Below are 21,874 nucleotides of genomic sequence, written 5' to 3' on the forward strand. Positions count from 1 at the left end.
GATTGATTGATTGATTGAGATTTTGGTTCATATATTACACACAACAAAGGATAAGCCGATTATTGGCCGGGCCGTTCGACATCATCAAAATGCTGAATATCAGCATCAGCCTTTGAAGAATCATGAAAATTTGATTAAAAAAATATTCACTGTAGAAAACAATAGTGAGCTGTTTAAGATTTCAACTTTTTATGATGGTCCCTGATTCTTTTGTTAGAATTTTAAAACAAAGATAACATTTGTAAAAAAAAAAAATTATGAAGATAAAAAACATCAGATATAATAAACAAATAATACATATAAAAAAATAATAATACATTATATAAATAATACAATACAATAATATAAAATTAATAAATAACACATAATAATAATGATAATATATATTTATTTATTTTTAAACTCCAGTATCTTGCAAATCTTAAAAGTTGTTCAATAAACATGTGCTTAAAAAAAAAAAAAAAAAAGTTAAAGGATGGTGTTTGTATTTTTTTTATGCCAATATCCTTTTATTTTAATTTAATTTTATTATTAATGTTTTTTTTTTTTTGGGGGGGCAGGTGACCGATAAGACTCAGGAAATCGACTAATCAGCCTAATTCTGGAATGATTTGCACACGAATGTATTTCTGGACCCTTTCGGCGTTGACTTCCGTGATAAAGGCTTTTCCCCCCCCGCAGCAGCAGCTGTGAACAAAGATCACAATAACGCGCGCAAACTGGAAGCACAATTCCCAGCCCGAGCCGTGAATGGCATTCAGGCTGGAGTCGGCTGGTGGAGCGATGGCATGGATTTGCCTGCTGCAGATGGGGCGGGGTGGCGGGGGTCGGGGGGGGGGGTCAGCGTGACTGGCACACTTGGCACCTTGGCACTCGGATGCGTCGAGCGAAGGAGTGGCGGTGATGCGCCTTCAGCTCTCATATTGTCGCCGCTTCCTGTTTTGAAAGCCATTAAGGAGCAAAATTTCCTCGCAGATGAAAAGGCCCGCGCTTTTGAAACGTGTCCAAGCGCAAATGTGAAAAAGAGGGGGAATGAGAGCTGATCTGTAAACATCTCCATCGAGGGGTCGACGGAAAAGGAATTGTGAGGAGGATGAGGAGGAGGAGGGATGGAAATGATACATTCATTTGCCTTCTTCTTCTTCTTCGCCTTTTTTTGTTGTGTTTTTGATTCACTGATGAAAGAGAGGCGGCGTTTTTTGTTCACAGCCAGCTGTATTGCTCTATTCAGCGAATGGGGGGCACGGAACGACACGCACAGCCACCACCCACTTAACCCCCTTCCGAAAAAAAAGCCTTTGTGACATCTGCATCCACACATCTCCGCATTCACCGCAGCCGGCGAGTATTTATAGAGCGGTTTGTTTTGTAACCTCGTCGCTCTGATCACCAATTTTTGTAATTTCTTTTTTCACGCACTGCTTTTTGACAGCTGAGGTGGTTACGTGACCCGCCGGCGACACCGGCTTGTCATTGACTCTCGCAGGCTGTCACGTTTGTTTAGTGCCAGTTCAGCTGCCAGAGAGTCGCCGCCTCCTTCTTCGCCGCCTTCCCTCGGCTACCCCTCGTCACTGACCAGTCTGCGCCTCTTAACTTCATAAAAGGCTCTAATGGAGCTTAATTGTAGCCTCTGGGCGTCGTCAAAGGAAGTGTCGCTAAACAAACTGCAGCAGGCCAGCCAGACCAAATGCAGACAGGAGGGGTTGTTTACACGGAACGAGTCACAAATTTTAAAGCGGCTTTATTCTGAAATGCCGAATCTGATTTTGGGACAATACCTGAGTGCCATCCTGGGATAAGCTGCTGTCGTTAGGGATGGGTTTAAAAAATTCGATATATTCCTTTTCATAGCCCAATTTTCATGAAACCACAAATCGATACTTTTAATATGGCTACCAAATGCAAATGTACCCTTCTGTTATATATATTAGTGCTGTCAAAATAAAAGCGTTAAATAATTAATTAATCACAAAAAAATATCCCATTAATCATACTGTATGTATGTATGTATATATATATATATATATATATATATATATATATATATATATATATATATATATATATATATATATATATATATATATACATACATACATACATGATTTGAGTTCAGCATTTTTCCCATAATGCAATGCAAGTAATACTCCATGGCATTATGGGAATGCTATGTTTTTGCATCTACAATTACGTTTGAATGTATTTGCGAGTGCTTTCAAACGTATTTGCGAGACATATTTGAGTAGAGTAGACCTATGATTATATATAAAAAAAATAATTGACATTGATGTAATAGAACAAATTTTTTAGCATAAAAAAATAAAATAAAGAAGGAACATTGAAAAATGGAAAAACTCTGCACACTATCCTTCTGAGTGTGCTGGGAGTTTCTTGCATTTTGGTTCTAATGCAGCGCCAAGACAACCCAGTTTGAAATTGATCTCTAATCATCCGTCCCAATTTAAAAAAATGGCCGATATGCTTCAAAATGCCAAATATTGGCACAGAAATCAGTCTTGCCGATAATCGGTAATCCCTGTTATTTTCCATTGCAAACTGATGTAGCAATAAGTGCGAGCCAGAATCAAAGAGTGAGCAACAGACACATTTTGGGTTCCTCTCACTAAAGAGAAAAGATGAAGTGTGATGTGTCTTCTGTAAAGCAGAAGTGTCTTCATTTGAAGGCCGTATCGCTGAGTTTGGATCTTTGCTATCATGGACGAACCCCCACCTCTGCGTGATCTGCTGGCTGCAGCTAAAGTAGCGCTCCCACACGCCTGCAGCAGCGCCACCTTGGGGCCGTCGATGATACGGGCCCAGTCTAATTCCAGGAGAGAGGCGGGGGCCAGACGCTCGCCATGCGGGCCTTTTCTGGGTCGCTGAGCTTTATCGATGGAGAGCTGCAGAGGCCATTGAGCCGCTGAAACGGCACAGCCCTCAACCTGTGTGTGTGTGTGTGCGTGTGCGCGTGTGTGTACGAAATGGCAGTGACCCCTAAAAGCTGCGACCCATGAGGAAAAAGGGAGCAGATAATCACACTGAGCTGCAAGTCTTGGGGGCCCATTTGTTCTCTGTCTTCTCTACCTTGTGAGGTCTTAATCCAGCCCAGCCTGCTGCTCTTCATTTTGACAGCACGTTTGCTTTTTTTTTTCTTCCCTGCAATAGATCCTGCGTACGAACTAAACCCAACGTTTGTGTGTTTTTTTTGCGCAGACGTGTAATAATGTCCCCGTAAAAGTCAAGACGGGAAGGGCCTCATTTTCTGTCTTCTCGGAGAAGAGGCATAATTAAGATATACAGCCCACTGAATATATAGACTGAAAATATAGAGGAGCCGACCAGCGGCAGCCTGCGGTTTTCTTTGGCTGCACATGTGTGTGCATCTTTGTTATGTGTGTGTGTCTGTGTGTGTGTGTGTGTGGTCGGGACAGCGTGCTATAAAAGGCTAGCGACGAGAGTTTTTGCCTTTTGTGCGTCAGCGCCAGCCAAGTGTGTTTACGTGGATGTGAACACGTATGCATCGTCAGAAAGAATGGGAGCGTATGTTTGTGTGTGTGTATGGGGGGGGGGGGGCAGCTTTGTGATGTATAGTGAGAAATCCAAGGTTGTCTCCAACAATTTTTTTTTTTGCACCATAGTAATTAGTAGTTTTGTGTGTGTCAGCATGTGTCTGTGTGTGGCTTAAGCCTCAGGCGTTTGTTGTGTTTTATTCTTGTTTTCTGAAAACCTTAAAAAAAATTACTTAGGCAATTATGCCATTAGGCTAATATGTTAAAAAAATGCTTTTCGTGTTTTCCAAAAATATTCCAAAAATGACCTCGGCAATTATGTTATTAGGGTAATGATATGTTGAATTTGTTTGTTTTTATCGCCCTCCCTCAATTTTTTAAATATTCAAAAATGACTTAGGTAATTATGCGATCTGGCTAACAACATATTGAATTTCTTGTGTGTTTTTTTTTTTTATTACGGCATTAAGCTAATGATTTGTTTAATGTTATTATTTTCTTGTTTTCCCAAAATGTTGAAGAACAACTTAGGCATTATTGCTCTATGTTGAATTTGTTGTTGTTCTTCATTCTTTCAGAAAACGTCAACAACGACCAAGGGAATAATGCTATTAGGCTAAAAATTTGTCGAATTTGTTCTTTTTCTGAAAACTTTTCAAATTTACTTGGTCGATTTATGCTACAAGGCTAACAATATGTTGAATTTTGTTCCCCTTGCTTTCCGAAAACATTCACAGATTAGTTAGGCAATTATGCAGTTAGGCTAGTGATATGTTGAATTTGTTTTTGTCGTTGTTTTTTCCAAAAACTTTCAAAAACGGCCTACAATTATGGTGTTAGGCTAACATAATGTCAAATTTTTATTTTTATTTTTTTTATTTATTTAAAATCTTCTCATCTTTGAAAATGCTAAAAAAAAAAATACTTAGGCAATTATGCTAATAGGCTAACAATATGTTGAATTTGTTGGAGGGTTTTTTTTTTTTTTTTTTTGCTTTCAAAGATTATTTAGTCAATTATACTATTAGGCTCGCAATGCTAAAGTGAATGCTCATTTATTTGCCGTTTCTGCTAAAACAATGTGGAATTTCCTGTCCTTTATTGCTATAAAATAGCACTAAATGAGTCTATTGCGGTTATCAGCCAGGCCACAACCCTTTGACCACATTCACACGTGCGTGCACACACTCCTTTCCTGCACACGCCTCTGTTGTTTAAGGGCTTTGTCACTTTCTAATGATAACTATCCATCAATAGGTGGGGCGTCGCTGGCGGCAATGAAGACGGATTGAATCGCTTGCTCCGTAATTACGGCAGCGGGACCATTGAACAGCCAGTCGTACGTCAACGCACTTGATTACAAGGTCGCTTAGTCGCCCTGCTTCCGCATGGAAGTTCCTAATGGGAAACGAAAGGCCTCATGTTGCCATTTTAAAGCATTATTCTTTCAAAAACGGCAAACACTACTTTGCCATCCATCAAGCGCTCGCTCGCCCTGCCCCTCTCTCTATCCACAAGAAACTCAAATTGGGCTGAAGTGTTTGTTTATTAAAGACGTCCAGGAAATTGACTTGATTTCACAGGGAAGAAGTACATGACTCGGACCAATTAACCTCACCTCAGCTCATTAAAAATCATTCCTTTCAAGTCCCCCCTGAGCAGAGACTTGTCCGCCAACACGGCACACATGAAAGTGCAAATTTGTCCAAACTCTTAAAAGTCATTTGAAAAGGTATGCTATGATATGATAGGGCCGAGTAATCTGGACTCTTTTAAGACTTAGAGGCTTAAGAATTTCGATCTCAAAGTCGACCCTCGTGCCAAGGTTGACGCCGCAGCAAATTTGTCAACATCTGCGGATAAAAAGTTGGCTTTCCAAGTGCAGATTTGGAGGCTCGGGGAATGCTAATTGTTGGGAATGCAAAGTGGCTTTCGACTCTTCTCGTTGAAAGTCCATTTGTGTCGTTAGTCGTAACCTCGCAAGTCCGCTACAATAATTGCGCATTTGTTTGTTTGCCATTCTGATATTTAGCCTGGTAATGGGTTAATAGCCTGGAGAGGCTTTCTCCAACCAGCATGCACGCGGCTTTTGTTTGCTCAGACACTGTGTACGCTTGTTAAACAGCATGTTTTTTTTTTTCTGTCAAATAATTACAATCCAAATAATTACAAATATGGCACTTGGCCATTTCGGAAGTGATCTAATCCAAAAAGCACACACGCTAGTGAGTTTACAATCACTGAATTTGGAAAGTATGAAGTGACATCAAACATAACAGCCTGTTTTAAAAAAATAAATAAAAATAAAATCTTGTCCCGTATATTTTTGACTTTTCAATTACAGTACATTTTTCAGATACATTTAACTACTACTACTACTATATTTAAAATACAACACAATTGAATTACATTTTTAACAACTGTGTTTGTATTGAATGTTTTCAAGTTCAATTTTTATTTAATGTTTATGTGCTAGACTTGATCATTTTAGCAGTTTTTTAAGACTTACCGTAGGCCTGCAATGCTACTATATTTTATTGTAGGTCATGATGGTAGGACTTGGAGAGCCAAATATTTTTGGGGCTGGTACTTGGTAAAGAAAGAAAGAAAGAAAGAAAAAAAAGTCACTTGTGGTGGTCTGGGGTTCATCCTGGGGTGAACTCCAAATGTTGATAGACCCCCACACACAAATATCAAATTGGGAGGAAAAAATGCAAAATTGTTCACCTTCGTTATGTGAATTGTACATATGAGCATTTCTGCTTGTTAAAATGTTTGCTTTGTTGTTTTTGTGCGGGGCGAGTGTATTGCTTACAAGCCTATTGTCTTGTCTTTAGCCAGAAGGCAAACAGCGGCCCGAAATCTGATTAGCCTCCATTATAAAGAGTGATATTTTCATCCCGCTGATTCTCGGCACCGCGTCCCAGCATCGGGCCGCTTAATACCGGGAAAAAGCCCGCTCTTTTGACAGATAGTAGATACTCCCCCGCGTGGCTTGTTTGGACCTCGGCTGTCTTTAGTGTCACGCAAGCAACAAGACAGCGATGGAAATAAAAAGCATCGAAATAATGTCAAAAGATCAGCAATCAATGGGCCGAAGAAATGTGATACGCAAGCCTCCCCCCGCATTGCGAGCGTCTTCTCTCCGCCGTTAAAGTTGCTTTTGTTCGGGCCCCTTGGAGATGTAACTCAAGCATAAGGAAGCCACTGACAATGGCTGGATTTGGCCACCAAAAATAGCCTTTTCCTTAAAGGGTTACGGCTTTATTGAGTTACGGCGTTGTCAGCGACGGCAGGCGGGAGGCTTCCGATTTCACCTTTTAATGAAAGACGTGGCTAGCGATCAATGACAACGTGAAACACTAGATTAAATTAAATCAAACGCCGTTCGGCAATCTTTTTATACTCTATTTAAAATGTTTTTTAATTTAATTTGGTAAATTTGAATTTTTTTTCAAAAGGCTATTTAGAAGAAAGCAGCGTATTCTTCAAGTCTACACTTAAAAATTATTAAAAAGATTTTGAAATCATAAAAAAAATTGTAAAAACTATAAAAAATAAACTGAAAATATACTGTGTGTATATATATATATATATATATATATATATAAACTATACTTACCATATAAGTATATACAGTATAATGTTAGTAACGGTACTTGTATATTTATTTCTATATACAGTATTACATATATAGAAATACAGAAATACATACATACTTGTGTGTGTGTGTGTATATATATATATATATATATATATATATATATATATATATATATATATATATATAAATAAAATAATTTCAAAACATTTAATTAAACATTTTTAAATAGTAACATCAAAGTTCATCTAAAAAATAAATATGTAAAATGCATCTGTGTATGTGTGTATGTATCCTACAAAAATAAAGTAAGTAAAATATTTAGAATTAAAGTCTCAGATGCAAGCATACATTTCAAAATATGTAATAATTCGCATAAAATATTACAAATGTAATTTTGGAATTGCAATGACTTGAAATCAAAATAATCAAAATGTATTTCAGGTTACAAAAAATATCAATTTTAAAACATCCTTTGCTTGTTTACTCAACATACACAATAGCAGATGCCTATTTGCAAGGCACAATTGTAAAACAAAAACAACAACAAAAAACATCTAATTATATTCCTTTGAATGTGATAACATCATTTATTGTTTATAGCGCTTTAGCTGGGAACGCTCGGTCACATTTAGGCTACTTTACCGCATAATTTCCCCCCGTCTGAAGCGACGTCGGACTGCCTTTAAAAATAATCTTGACGGGTCGCGCACGGGGTGACGGTGTTGGGTTTCAACTTCTGTGGGGAGTTGTGATCTGTTCTAATGAGAAATAATTTAAAAAAAGAAAGAAAAGAATGCAGCTTTGACACAAAGCGCGCAACGCTGAGGCTGCGAGATAGACGTCGGATTAAAAAAGAAAGAAAGAAAGAAAAGGAGGAGAAAAAACAATTCTTAGCCATTTCGACGAGATAAATTTAATTTCTTTGCTATTTGGAGGTCTTCTTTGAAAACAGGCAATCGTAATGAGCACATTCAAAACGGGAGAATAGATTTACCCTCCCGCTTCAAATGAGCCGGCGTTATCGGCGTCCGTCACTCGCGCTTTCCCATTTTCCAGCTGCTAATTGATGTTTTTGATGTCGGCCAGGGAAAAATTGAAGCAAATGTCATGTGTGAACCGGCGTGGAAGTTAATAAGATTGACTCTGTCGGGCTGAATCCGCAATGAACGCAGGGGAAGCGCGTAATGGGGGTGGGGGGGGGACTTGCGGTGAATTTGCCCCCTCCATCTGGCGAGGAGTGAAATCGACACCTTCGGACGAAGAATTTCGTTCACTCGTCCCAAAAAAAACATCAACAACAAAAAACTTAACTGTTCGCCTGTGTTTTCTTACTGATTAGCGCGAGAGTTTTCCAGTGGGGGGGTCCCAGCTTTTCCGTCTTAGCGTTGGAACAATCCGCATTTTTAATGCCGTTTTGAGTCTGAAAAGCCGGACGGCTTCATAAAGGGTTAGCTTGGGATCTGGCTAAAAAAAAGAAAATGCTCCGATATGAGTCGGGGTCAGCGCATATGCTTGGCTGATGTCCAGCAGGGCCTGAGTTTAAATCACCCCCCCCCCCCCCCCAAATAAAAGGATAAAGTGTCAATGGGGTCCCACCGTCTTGAGACATTTATCGAGCTTTGGCCAAACACAGCAACGTTTGAATTGTATTTAAAAAAAATAATAATTAAATCTTAAACATATATAAGAAAAAATTATTGCTATTGAATGTTTTTTTTTACATTATTTTAAACGCCGTTTAAGGAGCACTAATATATATGCGTTCTAAAACATATGCGTTTGTCAACAGGATTATGTCGGATGAGTGCATTTTGTTTTTTTGCCTAAATGGGCCATGACCCGCCCCCTGCACCGCCCCCCAAGGCACTTTTCTTTTTTGAAACTTAAAAAAAAAAAAAAAAAGCCGCCTCTGCTCACGTTGAGCCCTTCGAGGATCGCGGATAAGGGACATTATTCTCGGAATAGGCAATTAATTCCGCTGGCAACGATCGGTTGGAGCCCCCACCCCTCCTCCCCACCCCCAACGCCCTCCATTCGCCATTTGAAATGCTAACACAATGAAATATTTTTCTATTGGTTGGCGTCCCCTCGGTTAAGCCGCCACCGGCCGCCGGCGAAGAATTTCATCGACTGATGAGACCACAGGCGTGCCCGATAAAAAGGTTAACTGTACGTGACACGCATTCAGAGTGCCCCCCCCACACCACCTCCCCACCCTCGCTACCTTGAACTCGCAAGTTTGCCGTAACTTTTGTTTGACTTTATCCCCCGTTGTTGCCGACAGCTAAAAACAGAAGTTGTTTTTCCCGAAAATGTATTCCGCTGGTTATATTTTGGACAAAACCTCAATCAAAGTCGTAATACTTTGATTACAGCAATATTATGTCGTATTACTATTAAAAAAAATAGACCCTTTTATAGATCCATTGGGTTGCCATAGATTTTTTTTTGGTCCACATCCTGTTTACCTTGTGATGTATGTCGAGTTGGCAAAGTAACATTATCCCCATTATAAAACAGACAACTTTATTTTTTTGCTCCTCTATGTTGCTGCGAGTTTACTTTATATTTAGCAAAAATATAAATACAAGTTTAAGTCATTCCGTGGCCACACTTGTAAAGCAAAACCTAATTAATATTTAAAACATTTGTTTTAAACACAAAAATGACTCAATAAATTAGCTTCCATTTATTATATGTAGTGCTCCTCATTCTGATGTGCATGGCTTGGCCACCTGGGGGCAGTATAATACACACGTGGACATGCATTGAGACGGTTACAACTAATTTCAGTAAGCTGCAGTAATATTAAGTGATGGTTGTTTTAAAGTGCTTTAGAAATAAAATTGAGTTGAGACTCTTTTCTCAAGGCACCACTTGTGTGTTTTGTCTCTTTTGGGTTGCCATAGTTTTGTTTCCAATGAACAAATGCGTTGTCGGGTTATGACTGAATTGGGCTGTAGTAGATTGTCACATTCATTGCACTGCATATTTTGCAAATGTATATTTGATGTTGTTTCCGTCGTAGTAGCAAGCATTCTCATCTTCCTGTTACACAAGCACAAGCGTGCTTTAGCTGAAGGCTCCATTGTCATGTCGCTGTAGATTTCGCCCCTTCCCGCTGCTACTGTATATTTTGCCGTTACACAACCTGCCGTGTGTTTCGCGATGCCTTTGTGTTGCCTTATCTGGCTTGTGCTGCGTGCGCATAGTGTGTGGAGTAAAAAAAAAAAAAAATATATATATATATATATATATCCAAGATGGCACATTTTTTCCCACCTTCAGGGACGAGATGAGGTAGATTGCCTGAGAGTGGGAGGAGGAGCAGAATTCCAGATTGCTCGTATACTGTATATCTATACGTGTATATATATATATACATATATGTTGAGGGTGCAGAATCGGTACGCTTGCTTGGTTCTACACACGTGGGGTTGTGGGGGGTGCGCGAGGACAGAGGCAGGTGACTCCCCGTGGCTTTGGCTTCTTTATGACAACGTGCCATTTTCAATGGCCAGGCCTGTTGATCAATCCCGCCAACATGACAGCTTCGCCGCGAGGCCCGCCGACTCTTTGGAGTGCGGCAGCGGCAGCAGAACAGCACAAGCCGCATAAGCACAAGTAGCAGGCAGCTCCCTCTTCCGTTTCGCCTCACTAATTGGCCCAGGTTGCTTTTTAGACATGCTTGCTTTTTTTTTTTTTGTAACAGCTCTTCCACCTCCCTTTTTTTTCTCCCATTTGTCCCAAGTATGGTGTTGACATTTACAAAAGAAATTAATGGAAAAATAGAAAAAATAAGTTTAGTTAAATACTAATTACAGTATATTAATCATAATACAAAAACATTTGTATGAATTATTATTTTGTTAAAATCAGCAATTTTTTCAGTTGTGTTGACTTGAGACAATTTAGTAAAAAAAATTCTAATGCAAATGTGTGTTGTGTTCATTTATCTCATTAAATTTTCAATTGAGTAACTGTATACAATGAAATAAAGCATTTTTGCGAAATAATTTTACATGAATATTTAAGTTTTATTTGTATCTTATTAAACATGTTAGTAAGAATTATTAATAAAACCAATGCATTAAACAATTAATTGTTTTAAATTAAATAACACAACAAAAAATGACCATGAATTAAAATGTTTATTTCTTGCACGAATTGAACTACTTTTCATGTTCAATTTGTTAATTTAATGTGCTTGTTAATTTGTTTTGTTTTGTTTGTAAATAATTTGTCAGTACATTGATTTATTATAAATACAAAAATAAGAATGTAAAAAATTGGTAGAATAAATACTTGGTTAATCATAATTTCATTGATTATAAATAATACAATTAAAAATAATATAGTATAGAAGTATTTTATACATGCTTTCAATTTATTTTTACTTCTTTTCCCTTTTTTTTTTTTTACCTCATCGAGCCCATCTGTCCAATTTAAAGATCAAATGTGGCCCCTGAGCACCCCCCCCTCTTTTTTTTTTTTTTAAAAGAGGTAGAAAGTGTGATTTAAAAAAACACAATATATTTTTAATCAGCTCTTCTCCCTCCTTTTCAATTTCTTTAACCTCAATCTTAACACTGTATGCATTTATGTATGTCAATGTCATGTTGAATGCTGTCCCGTTACAAGTTGAGGTGATGATGATGATGATGATGATGATGATGATGATGGCGGTGGGGAATCAGAGTAAGGGTAGGGGTATAGTAATGTAGGACTGCTGGTTTTGTCCTATTTTTCTTATTTATTACATTTTTTTCTAGTGCTGGGATTTGACATTGACTCTCGGCAATCTGCATCAGCGCCTGCTCCCGCGGTGGGGATCATCGCGGAAAAGCGAATCAAGTCTTTGTCAGTCGGGATAAAAGGCACAAACAAGCTTTTATTTCTCCTTTTTAATTGCAATTTTTCCTCCTCTGCTTCAATTCATATATATATATATATATATACATAATTAAGTGAAGTTGTCTTTTTTCCCCCCCAGCTGTTTACGCCAATCCGCATTTGATTTATCGCAGAACCACCCCCACCCAACGCACCCCTCAAACCTTTCTAACTCCTTCAAACACGCAAGGAAGTCGCAGAACGTCAACGCAATTGTCAGCAAACGGCTGTTTTGTCGCTTTGCTGACTTGTCGCGACACGCCGCGCCCGCCGCGCTCCTAATTCCGCCGCCCAGCAAAATGAGGGAAACGGGGGGGGGGGGGGGGGGAGGAGATAAGCGCGCTTGAAATGTTTAACTGTCATCTGTTTTAGGCCCCTTAATTAAACAGAGACGGCTTAGACCGTGCGCGCGCACGCACCCACGCGTGCGCGCGCACGCACCCACGCGTGCGCATCTACTTGTCGACGCTTAATGTCGCTGTTAATATTTATGTCAAGTTGTAAACTCAGTGGAGGCTACACGAAGCGTGTCATGTTGTGGTTTTTAGATTCCAAAGATTTGCAAAGTGTTCAATTTGATTTCTAGAAAATGAGCATTTCCTCAATTAAAACAATTTATCCTTAAATATTTTTGGGATGTTAGCATTTTTATTTATTTATTGTTGGCTAGCAGTCATATATTGTTGCGGCGTAAACTTTTTTAAATTTCAGCTAAATAGGCAGCTGTGTTGTTTATCAAAAATATTGCCACAAAATATGTCAAACTATGATTTTCTGTCATGAAAATTGGATTCACTTCTTAAGCAACATCATACAATAGCTAGCTAGCTATGTTATTAGGATTTAGCATCTTTTTCAGGGTAACGTATCACTTGCTGTCCTCCGTACTTCAAAAATATGTTTTAGTTGGCAGCATTCATTTTTTGTCTTTAAAAATGATCATATCTCTATGATGTTAGCATTTTAATTGTATTAGCAAGTATCGGTATCAGGCCCATACTTAAATGAAGTCCTTCTGGCCAGTAGTTGGCGCTATACTGCGGCGGTTTAACACATCGCCGAATCATCGTGCGTCTCATAATTACGAGTCATTGAGTTCATTGAAATTTTACGTATGGAAAGTACGAGTGGCATCAGCACTTGCTCGCCCATTTTCTGGGTTTGACCATGTGATCACGTTTGCAAACTGAACCTTGATTGGTCATTACCTGAGCTCTGAGCACCTGTGATGTTGTTTTAAGTCGAGAGCAAGTGGCAAAATGTGTTTTTAAAGGTATTAATTGTACATAAAAAATACTAATGAATTGGAGTCCAAATATTAACTTTTTATCACTGAAAATGGCTAAATGTGCCAAGTATCCCTTTAAAAAAAATATGTTAGTATTCTGGTCGAATTATTTACTGTCCTTTTCAAGTAAAATGTCAGTATTTGTCCTGTGAATCGCATAACGTTAGCATCTCTCTGTCCTTCAAAATGATCGTATCCTCATGATGATTATTTGCCATCCTTCAAATGTTTACGTCTTTATCAGCTTAATTGGCATTATTTGTACTCTTTACAGAATGCGAGCAATTTGACGCGAGTGGCCTTTAAAAAGTCCCAAACGCGGCTTGCTGAGTAAATGTAAAAACATTAACTTACTACCTCCACCCAGTGGTAATAATAAGAAGAAGAAAAAGGGAAGGGGGGGGGGGTTGCAGGTGTGATTGGCAGCGCGCCGCATTTAATGTTGTGTGCCTTAAGCCAAGTGGGTGGTGGGTTTGAGGGGAGGTGGGGGGTGCATTCAGCACACAATAGTGGCGTTATCTCGCTGGCACTCTTGCTTTTGTCTGGCTCATTGTGCGCCTTATTACACGCCGTATTTGCCGTGAAGAATCCTCCTTCCCGGATTTTTATCGCCGCTCAATGTTAATGCCGATCGGCGCCTTGTGTTGTCATTTGAATCAGAACGCGCATCTGTACAAAAGGCACTCGTGTAGAAAAAAAAGAGAAAAAAAAGGAAATGCGGTAAAAAAAAAAATTATTGTCATACAATTTGATCTGCTCTGTAAAAAAAAAAAGTGCCTTACTGAAAACTATGATTGGCGTCCTTGAAATTGTTCCTGACTCCTGGTGCCTTCAGATCCGGATCCGGGGCCGGATCGGGTTGAGTGCGAGGAGAATTTGGGTGAGGGTGGGTGGCTCCCCCATCCCCCCCCCACCCTTCGGTGGTGTGAAGGCCCCGCTCTCCTGATCAAAGCGCGTCTTGTTTTATGCGGCCGCTTTGAAGTGGGCCGAGTCACCTACAGCACTCACTTCATCAACTTCACCAGTGTCTTAATAGCAGATCAATAAGTTTCAAAGTCACCGCGTTAATTTGATACCAGCGCCGATGTGATCACGCTGGGCCTCTCTCTCTCTCACCCTCCATAGCTCGCTCGCCCTTCCAATCCACATCTTTTTAGGCGGCGGGATTAATCTGCTCAACAATTAAAACCTCATTTGGATTCTTTTTTTGGAGCATCCTTGAAAAACGATAACATTTATGGGACTTCAGCGTAGGACCAAAATGATATGTCTGTGATGTCAGCGTTTGATAGTGGCGGCGTTCATTACAATCGATCATATTGATATCTGATGATTTATTAATGTGAAGAGTCGACACGTTTTATTTGTTATTTATCGTCTTTAATTCTGGGTGGTCTGGCAGTTAATTACAATACAATTCATTATTTTTGGAGTAATGATTTATATATTTGTTTTTTAAACATGTTTTGTAGTCAAATTGACTGCTTTAGAATTTTGTTTATGTAGTAAGTACAGTCTTCAGTCTTCTTCGTGTTCTTGAATCATAAAATATATATTTTTTGGGTACTATTTATTTATTTTCAATTTTTTTAATGCCACTATATTTGTAATTTTTTTGTAGGCCAAGTTTTTGGATACTTTTTTTTTTTTTTAAATCAGCTTTTTCAGAAATTTTTATTTCTTCCAAAAACAAATTAAAATAATATAACATGAAGTTACCCATTTGAAAAGATTAGACATGTCTCCTAAATTGGCAGTTTTAATAAAATGTTAAATTAGGCATTTGTTGTAAATGAATTCAACCACTAAATAATGTTTAGGTTGTGTGTGTGTGTGTGTGCGTATGTGTGTGTGTATATTCATATGTGTGTGTGTGTATATTCATATGTGTGTGTGTGTGTATATATATATATATATATATATATATAAAGCAAGTCGAAAGATATACCCAACAGCTTTTCGGCCGAGCAAACTTTCCCCCGCGCTTGCCACCGACTTAAGAAAAGAAAAAGAAAACACCATCTGTGTGCCGGATCTGCACCTGGAGAACAAAAGCCAATTTAGTGTGTTCATCTAAGGGTTGCTAATGGTATTAGGGCAGCCTGCGGGGTGGTCGCCCGTCCGCCCGCCCGCTCGCTTCGTCCGTATGTCTGTCGGCCGCTTACTCGGGTCCGACGAGGGCCACAGTTCGACCCTCGCCGCCGATTCACGGGGAGGCTGCCATTTGTGCCTCACATCTGCCGCGTCTTCAAATTGTTGTCGTTTTGTTTTACAAATAGAACTCATAATGATCCAGGACAAAATGATGCGAGGAAAAAAAGAACAGAAATTCACATTTATGATTTGGGAATTATTTTTGGGCTGGCGTTTTCACATCTGCTACATTTTTAAATTAAGATTGATAATCCTTTTGGCTTTTTTTTTCATACAGACTTATTTGATCTTTTGACAAAAATAATGGTAGGAAAGGGACAAAATAATGACATGAAAAGGGCAGTAATCACATTTACAATTTGGGATTGATCTTTTTTTAATTTTGGTTGCCATTTGTGTGGCACATCTAATGCTTTTCTTGTTAACAAATGTATTTATTTTTTTGTGCTTCGTTTCACATAGTTATGTGGCACTGCAACAAAAATAATTATCGCAAAAGGAGGCATAATAATAGTTGTAAAAGGGGCAAAAATAATATTAGGAAAGGGCTAAAATATTGGCAAAATAATGTTCAGAAAAAAGGCCCACAGTTACACATGGGACAAAATTATTGTAGGAAGGTGCAAAACAATGGTAGGAATATGAGCAAAAATAGTAGGAAAATTAATAAAATACTATTCTAAAAGTGCAAAATAAAAATAGGAAACAATAGAAAAAGGAACCTTAATATTGGTCTTAAAAGGGCTAAATAATTATCGGGGAAAGTAACATCTCCCACGAATCATTTGGTAATTGACTTGGAATGACATAATTCCTTTGAAAAGTGACACGTTAGCCGGCTTTTACCCCCCCCCCCCCCCCCCCTCCCTTGCCGGATGCAGTAGAGAGGGCCTGTGTGGTCCTCGGCCGTGCGCGGCGGTCAGCCCGGCAGCGCTCCGCCGAGGGAGACGGCGAACGCCGGGGGTCCAACGTTTTCTTAATAAATGTTTCATGATAAATTTAAGCAGCGCTCGTGGCAAAATCCATTATTGTCCGCACAAAGAAAAAAAGAAGAAAAGATGACTAAATCTCATATCTGCCGTCAGAACAACGAAACACAAGGTTTTTAAGTATATTTTTCTCCTTTTTTCTTTTCCAACCCCCCCCCCCCCCCCCTCTTCAAGTAAGTATGGAATCTTGCTTCATTAAAAGTGTATTAATGTGGCCCGGTCTCGTGGGAGGCACCTAAAAGACGATGTTGTGTCTTTTTCTTTAAATTGTCGGAGGGGGGGGGAAGAAGGGAGGGAAAAAAAATCTTCCAGATTTGGTCCCTGTCAGTCAGAAATAATTGTGTGCTTAATCTTGTCCCTGATGGATGACTCGGAGTTCAGCAATGGGCCAGCTCCAATGACAAATACAATATTAATATTCATTAACCGCTTTGACAATGCTAATTTTGATGCAGTCGTAAAAGGGCCTCGCAAAGTTGGCGGCCAAAAGCATCAGAGCGCTGCGCAAGGTGGCGAGATAATTTGTGCTGCTTTAGCGAGCGAGCGAGCGGGTGCGCGTGCGGCGGCGGCGGCGGCGGCGGCGGCGAGGCTTTTTAAAGTCCTAAAGCCGAGAAGAAGAAGAAAAAGAAGAGGAAAAAAAGAAGGGGGGGAAAAGGCAAGGTAGCACAAACAAAATAAAAGAGAAAAGGGAAAAAGTTCAGACGCATTGGAAAGCAGGACCGCGGAAGTAATACGATCAAGAGACGAGGCTGGAAAAAATTTGACACCTTCAATGCGAAATACTTTTTCTTTTTAAAAGCGCAAAAACCCTCCAAAAAACTGGCAACAAAAAGGAGAGGACGCACAACATGGTAAGTCGCTGCATTCTTGATTTTTCTTCTCCTTTCCTTTTGTCCCTTTTTGTTGAATCTTTTTGATCTTTTCAATTATCAGCATTTGAAGATCAATAGTCATTTTTTATCTGCGGCGGTTGAAAGGCTCACAGCGGTGGTGAGCGCCGGCTGGTCGGATCACGGCTTTAAGAGTGGGCTTCCTCCTCGCGCCGACGCCACTTGGCCGCAATTTGCCTCCGCTGGATCCTCCGCCTTGCTTTTCTCTATTTTTTGCCGCTTTTGCTTTTTTAGATGCCGCCGCCGTTGTTGTTGTAATTGTCAGCAAGTTTGCCGTCGTTGCCGGTGACTTTTTCAGCAGCCTTGGAAGCGTTACGCCGGCTCTTTTTGACGCTTTTTCCCCCCAGTAGAAAATCTTCGGAATGCTTTTTCCACTCCTCGATTTTGCGCCTAATGTAGTGTGACTGGTGCTGAATGGAGCGTGGCTAGTTTTTTTTCTTTTCTTTTTTTTTTTTAGGGGTGGGGGGGATTACTGACATGACGGGAGAGAGACCCCGCTGCTCGAGTTTAGCCAAGTTAGGGCAACTCTTAAAAAGACGCAACACTCCACTCGCCTTATGTCCGCCGTGCCGGTGAGTGAAAGCCTCTCTTCTTTTGCTTTTCACTTTATCAAAGACGGGAGACGCGTACACAAAAGGGCCGGTGGCATGGGTGGGGTGGCGGATATGAAGACGCGCGAAGGGGGCGAGCGAGGGAGTCCCGGGCGGACGGCGCGACGGAGCGCCGGATCACGCCCGGGAGCGTCAGGCCGGGGCGGCGTCCGCGGCATCGGCTCGACCCCGAAGGGCCGGCTCGTCGCCGCGGCAACAGCCCGCCGTCTTATCGGCTTAACCCATCGGGGCGTGAGCGAGGGGGGCCGCCGTCAACGAGGTGCTGCCCCCCAGTGGATTAGTGGCTGACATGGCGGTGGGAGTCTGCTTGGAGTGAGTGCACGAGCACGAGTGGCAGCATGCGTGTTTTAACCAGGAAGCGAGCAGCATCCCAAATACAGCTCTTTTAAATGGTAAGACTTTACACACTATTTTTTTTTATTTGCAAATATCATTTCACTCCTGCATGGCTTTCGGTTTTATTTGTGGCTTTTTCTCCCGCCGGGTCCATTTGGGTAATTTATAACACTTATGTTGCTAAGTGACAGATTGACAATTTGGATTAATGAAAGGCAGTGTTTGATTGCTTTGTCCTGACAGGCTGACAGGAATGAATTAGTCGAAGGCGTCCGGATAAAGATGATGATGATTATTGTTTGCTGTCTTTTCGAATTGAATTGAAATTAATGAAGACATTCATTGTATTTATTTAGCAAGTTTTCAATTAGTGTTGAATGGAATTTGGATTGTTTGTCCCTATCTCTTGTTAATCTATTTCTCTATCTATTCTATTTATCTATCTTTATCTATCTATTTATCTGTTTATCTATCTATTATATTTTGTAGTTTGCCACAAAATCTCTCATTTGTATATTTGTTGTTTTATCAAATGCGATTAATATTAAGCTACAACAAATAAGGTGCATTTTTAAAATACTTTTTCTCTTTCAAAATATTTGTGAAAAATATAAAATGACTCAGATTCAATTACAGTTGTCTCTATCAAAAAGTAATCACGTTTGACTAAAAAAAGATACATAAACTTTAAATTTATTATGATTTTTCCCTGCTTTCTTAATTCTTGCAACACTTTTAATTGAAATGGAAACTATTTCCTGTTCCCTCCCTCTGTTTTTTTTTTTAAAGTTTTTTTTTTTTTTTTGTGTGTGTGTTGTTGATGCGGTTGTGCGGCGCGATGGCGAGCTGCCCATCACTTTGCATTGACTTAAGAAAGTGCACGTGGGACAAAAGGAAGGCGGCGGGAGTGTGGCGGGTCCCGGCTGAATGGACGGGGAGGGCGGGCAATTAGCCGCCGCCTCGTCGTGGGGCTCTTTTACTTGTCGAGCCAGGGAGCCCCCCCTGCCGCCACCCCGCACTATTGTGTGTGTGACATTCCCTCAGCTTTGTTTTGTCTTTTGGGCCTCGGGACGGCACTCGCTTCAGCTTCTCGGCCTGCGGGACGCGCCACGGGGAACATTTACATTTAAATTTACATATATTGAAAAGTTTGAAAGATGCACATGCTCACGGAAATTAGGCTTTGACGAACGTGCTGATAAAGTAGGGAGATAAAAGATATAAGCGCCCTGTTTTCTCCTTGAAATTAAATAATTGATACGATAGAATTAAACATGTTTAAACTTTCATTTAGGCTTTAATCAATGAGTATTTTTTTCAAGATACAGTGCACACATTTAAATAATGTATGCTATAAATATTTAATTTAGTGTGGTTCTTGTTGTTAGGCGGTTGGATGTTAGGTCATTAAAGATATTTGTAATTTGAGGTCCAAAAAACTAAATACATTAAACCAAAATTATTTTTTGAAAAGTTGTGGTTTTTATTTTGTATTTGCAAGAATAAATAAATCGGTGAAAATGTTTCACTTTAATATCTCAAAATTGAAATCCATTCTAGAGTGTTCTTTATGTAGATATCTTTTTTTTGTTTGAGGCATTTCGTTATAATTCAAGGATGGTTTGTCTCCATGTCATTTTTAGCCCCAGTCACTAATTAATCTTGTACTTTGCCACAAACAATGGAGAAATTTTTAAATGTGCTGGGTATTGAATGGAGATAAATTGGGGTGTAATTGTTGAAAATATTCTTGAAATCAGGACCTCGTGGGGCCTTAAGTAAAGTGCTAGAGGATTTGATCTGGCCCAGGTGATTCTAAAAAAAAAAAAAAAAAAAACTTCAGAGGAATTGTTTTTTGTTTTTTTCAAGGCCAAACATTCAGCCACCAACAAATGCTCCAAAAATGGAATACCGGTAGTCATAAACTTGAAAAGAATGTTTCCCCACCCGTGTTGGTTTGGCAAGGGTACTGCCCTCTATATGTGGACTGTGTTTCATCCCCCCCCGTCCCCGTCCCCACCACCCCTTTGCCAGAGCTTTTCATGCTGCCGGTTGGTCTGTTGGCATCCTGGAGGCACGGCAGAGACCCCCCCCCCCCTCCCACCTCACATACACACCCTTACAACAGGGATTTCTTCTTCTTTTTTTTTTTGCTATTAACTATTGCTGCCTGGGGTCATTTTCACCTCACCACTTATTGTCACCGGTATCAAAACTTTCGGAGAGGAGAGCGTGTGATGGATGAGGCGAGATGAGGCAGAAGTAGGCCTCGGAGCCTGACGGAGAGCTGCTCAAATGACTAACACCCTTGGGGAACAGTGGTCAGCCACGGGCGAGTGTAAAGAGAGAGTGCACAATGAACACAAGTTCACCCACACACACGCACACTTCACTCAGCGCGGGAAGGCGGCAAGGAAAGAAGCGGCTGAGCGGCGCGGCAAAAGAGGGAGCTTCTGTGCCGGCGTGCAAGGGGGAGCAAGGGAGGGCGAAGAATCGCCGGGGGGGGAGGTCGGAGGGGGCGGGCGGGCGGTTGGTCATGTACCCGGCCGGGTCGGAGGAGACTGGCGTCCCGGGCTCGGGACTCCTCCATAGGGTGGGCGGCTGGCATCTCAATCTGAGCAGTTGGGTGAGTAGGCCGCACCCCTTTTTTTGGTGCCCCTATTTTGCTGAGCGGTTGTTTGTTAAGGCAGCAGCGGACACCTGCTTTTGGTTGATGTAAACATGCTAAGTGGCATGCGTTTTAAAAAGCCGTCATGCTCCGTTTTGCAAGTGTATTCCCCCCCCCCCGTCAAAAGCTGTTTTATTTACCCGACAAAACCGTATTTAATCAATCTCATGTCTTATCCATGGCAAGGGAAAATTTCAATAAGCTTGACAGCCTAACATATTCTTTTGTCGACGTCCAATTCAAACTCCTGATTGCCAGCCTTTCAAGTGAAATTCTGCGGGGCTGATTGCATTTCAAAAGGCAGAATTTGCTGGCGCTCTTGACACAATATCGCCCGTTTAACTCAGGTACGAGAGCTCAAGAGGCTGTTTATGTTGAAAAGTGTTGCGGAGAGGAAGGATGGTGGTGACGGGGTTTAAGGGGGGGGGGGGGGGGGAAGCAGCTTGAATGCACGTGCGCGCCCCAGAGTCAATTTGTCAACACTTCCACCAAATAGCACTTCATATTTAAGCTACTTGCGCGCAGCTTTATTTATGTGTGACACATCAGAACGTGTCCTCTCTGCCATTCCATTTGATGTGCCGACTATCAAAGACGCGGCAAGCGGGGAAATGAGCGCTGACTTGCGACCTGAGCGGCAGCGCGAGGACGGGGGAGCAAAAGGCTCTGGCCCACATAATATTTTTGTTCCGCGCTCTGATCAAGCAAGTCGGCGTGTCACGACTGCAAAGTGAATAATTAAGTTCGATAAAACATCTCGGGGTGTCTCCGCCCCCTTTTTTTATTTGCCCCCTGAGATGCATCCTCCCTCGGCAAAAGAGATCAACACTTCCGGATCAATCCCAGGCTGACCGAGAAATATGATTTGTGAGGGCTAATCAGTGCGGAATGCCGGCGGATCCGGCCTCTGATAAGCCTTTAATTTGTCTCGG

General features: G+C 40.7%; 1 protein-coding gene across 25 annotated transcripts in view; it reads left to right on the forward strand.

The window, feature by feature from the left end:
* Nucleotides 1-21,874, forward strand: part of tcf7l2 (transcription factor 7 like 2) — a 95,548-nt gene that overhangs the window by 51,054 nt on the left and 22,620 nt on the right. Inside the window, exon 1 of one of the 25 annotated variants that reach the window (XM_086065110.1) lies at nucleotides 20,472-20,900. The exons of the other annotated variants lie outside the window; for them this stretch is intronic. Within the exon in view, the coding sequence (XP_085921236.1) occupies nucleotides 20,631-20,900 (270 nt within the window). The 5' untranslated portion in view covers nucleotides 20,472-20,630. Of the gene's footprint in view, nucleotides 1-20,471; nucleotides 20,901-21,874 lie in introns of those variants that run through there. 25 annotated transcript variants of the gene reach the window in all.

Source organism: Leptonotus elevatus, chromosome 20, assembly GCF_054856555.1.
Source record: "Leptonotus elevatus isolate MCC_2025b chromosome 20, RoL_Lele_1.0, whole genome shotgun sequence".
Taxonomy (NCBI): domain Eukaryota; kingdom Metazoa; phylum Chordata; class Actinopteri; order Syngnathiformes; family Syngnathidae; genus Leptonotus; species Leptonotus elevatus.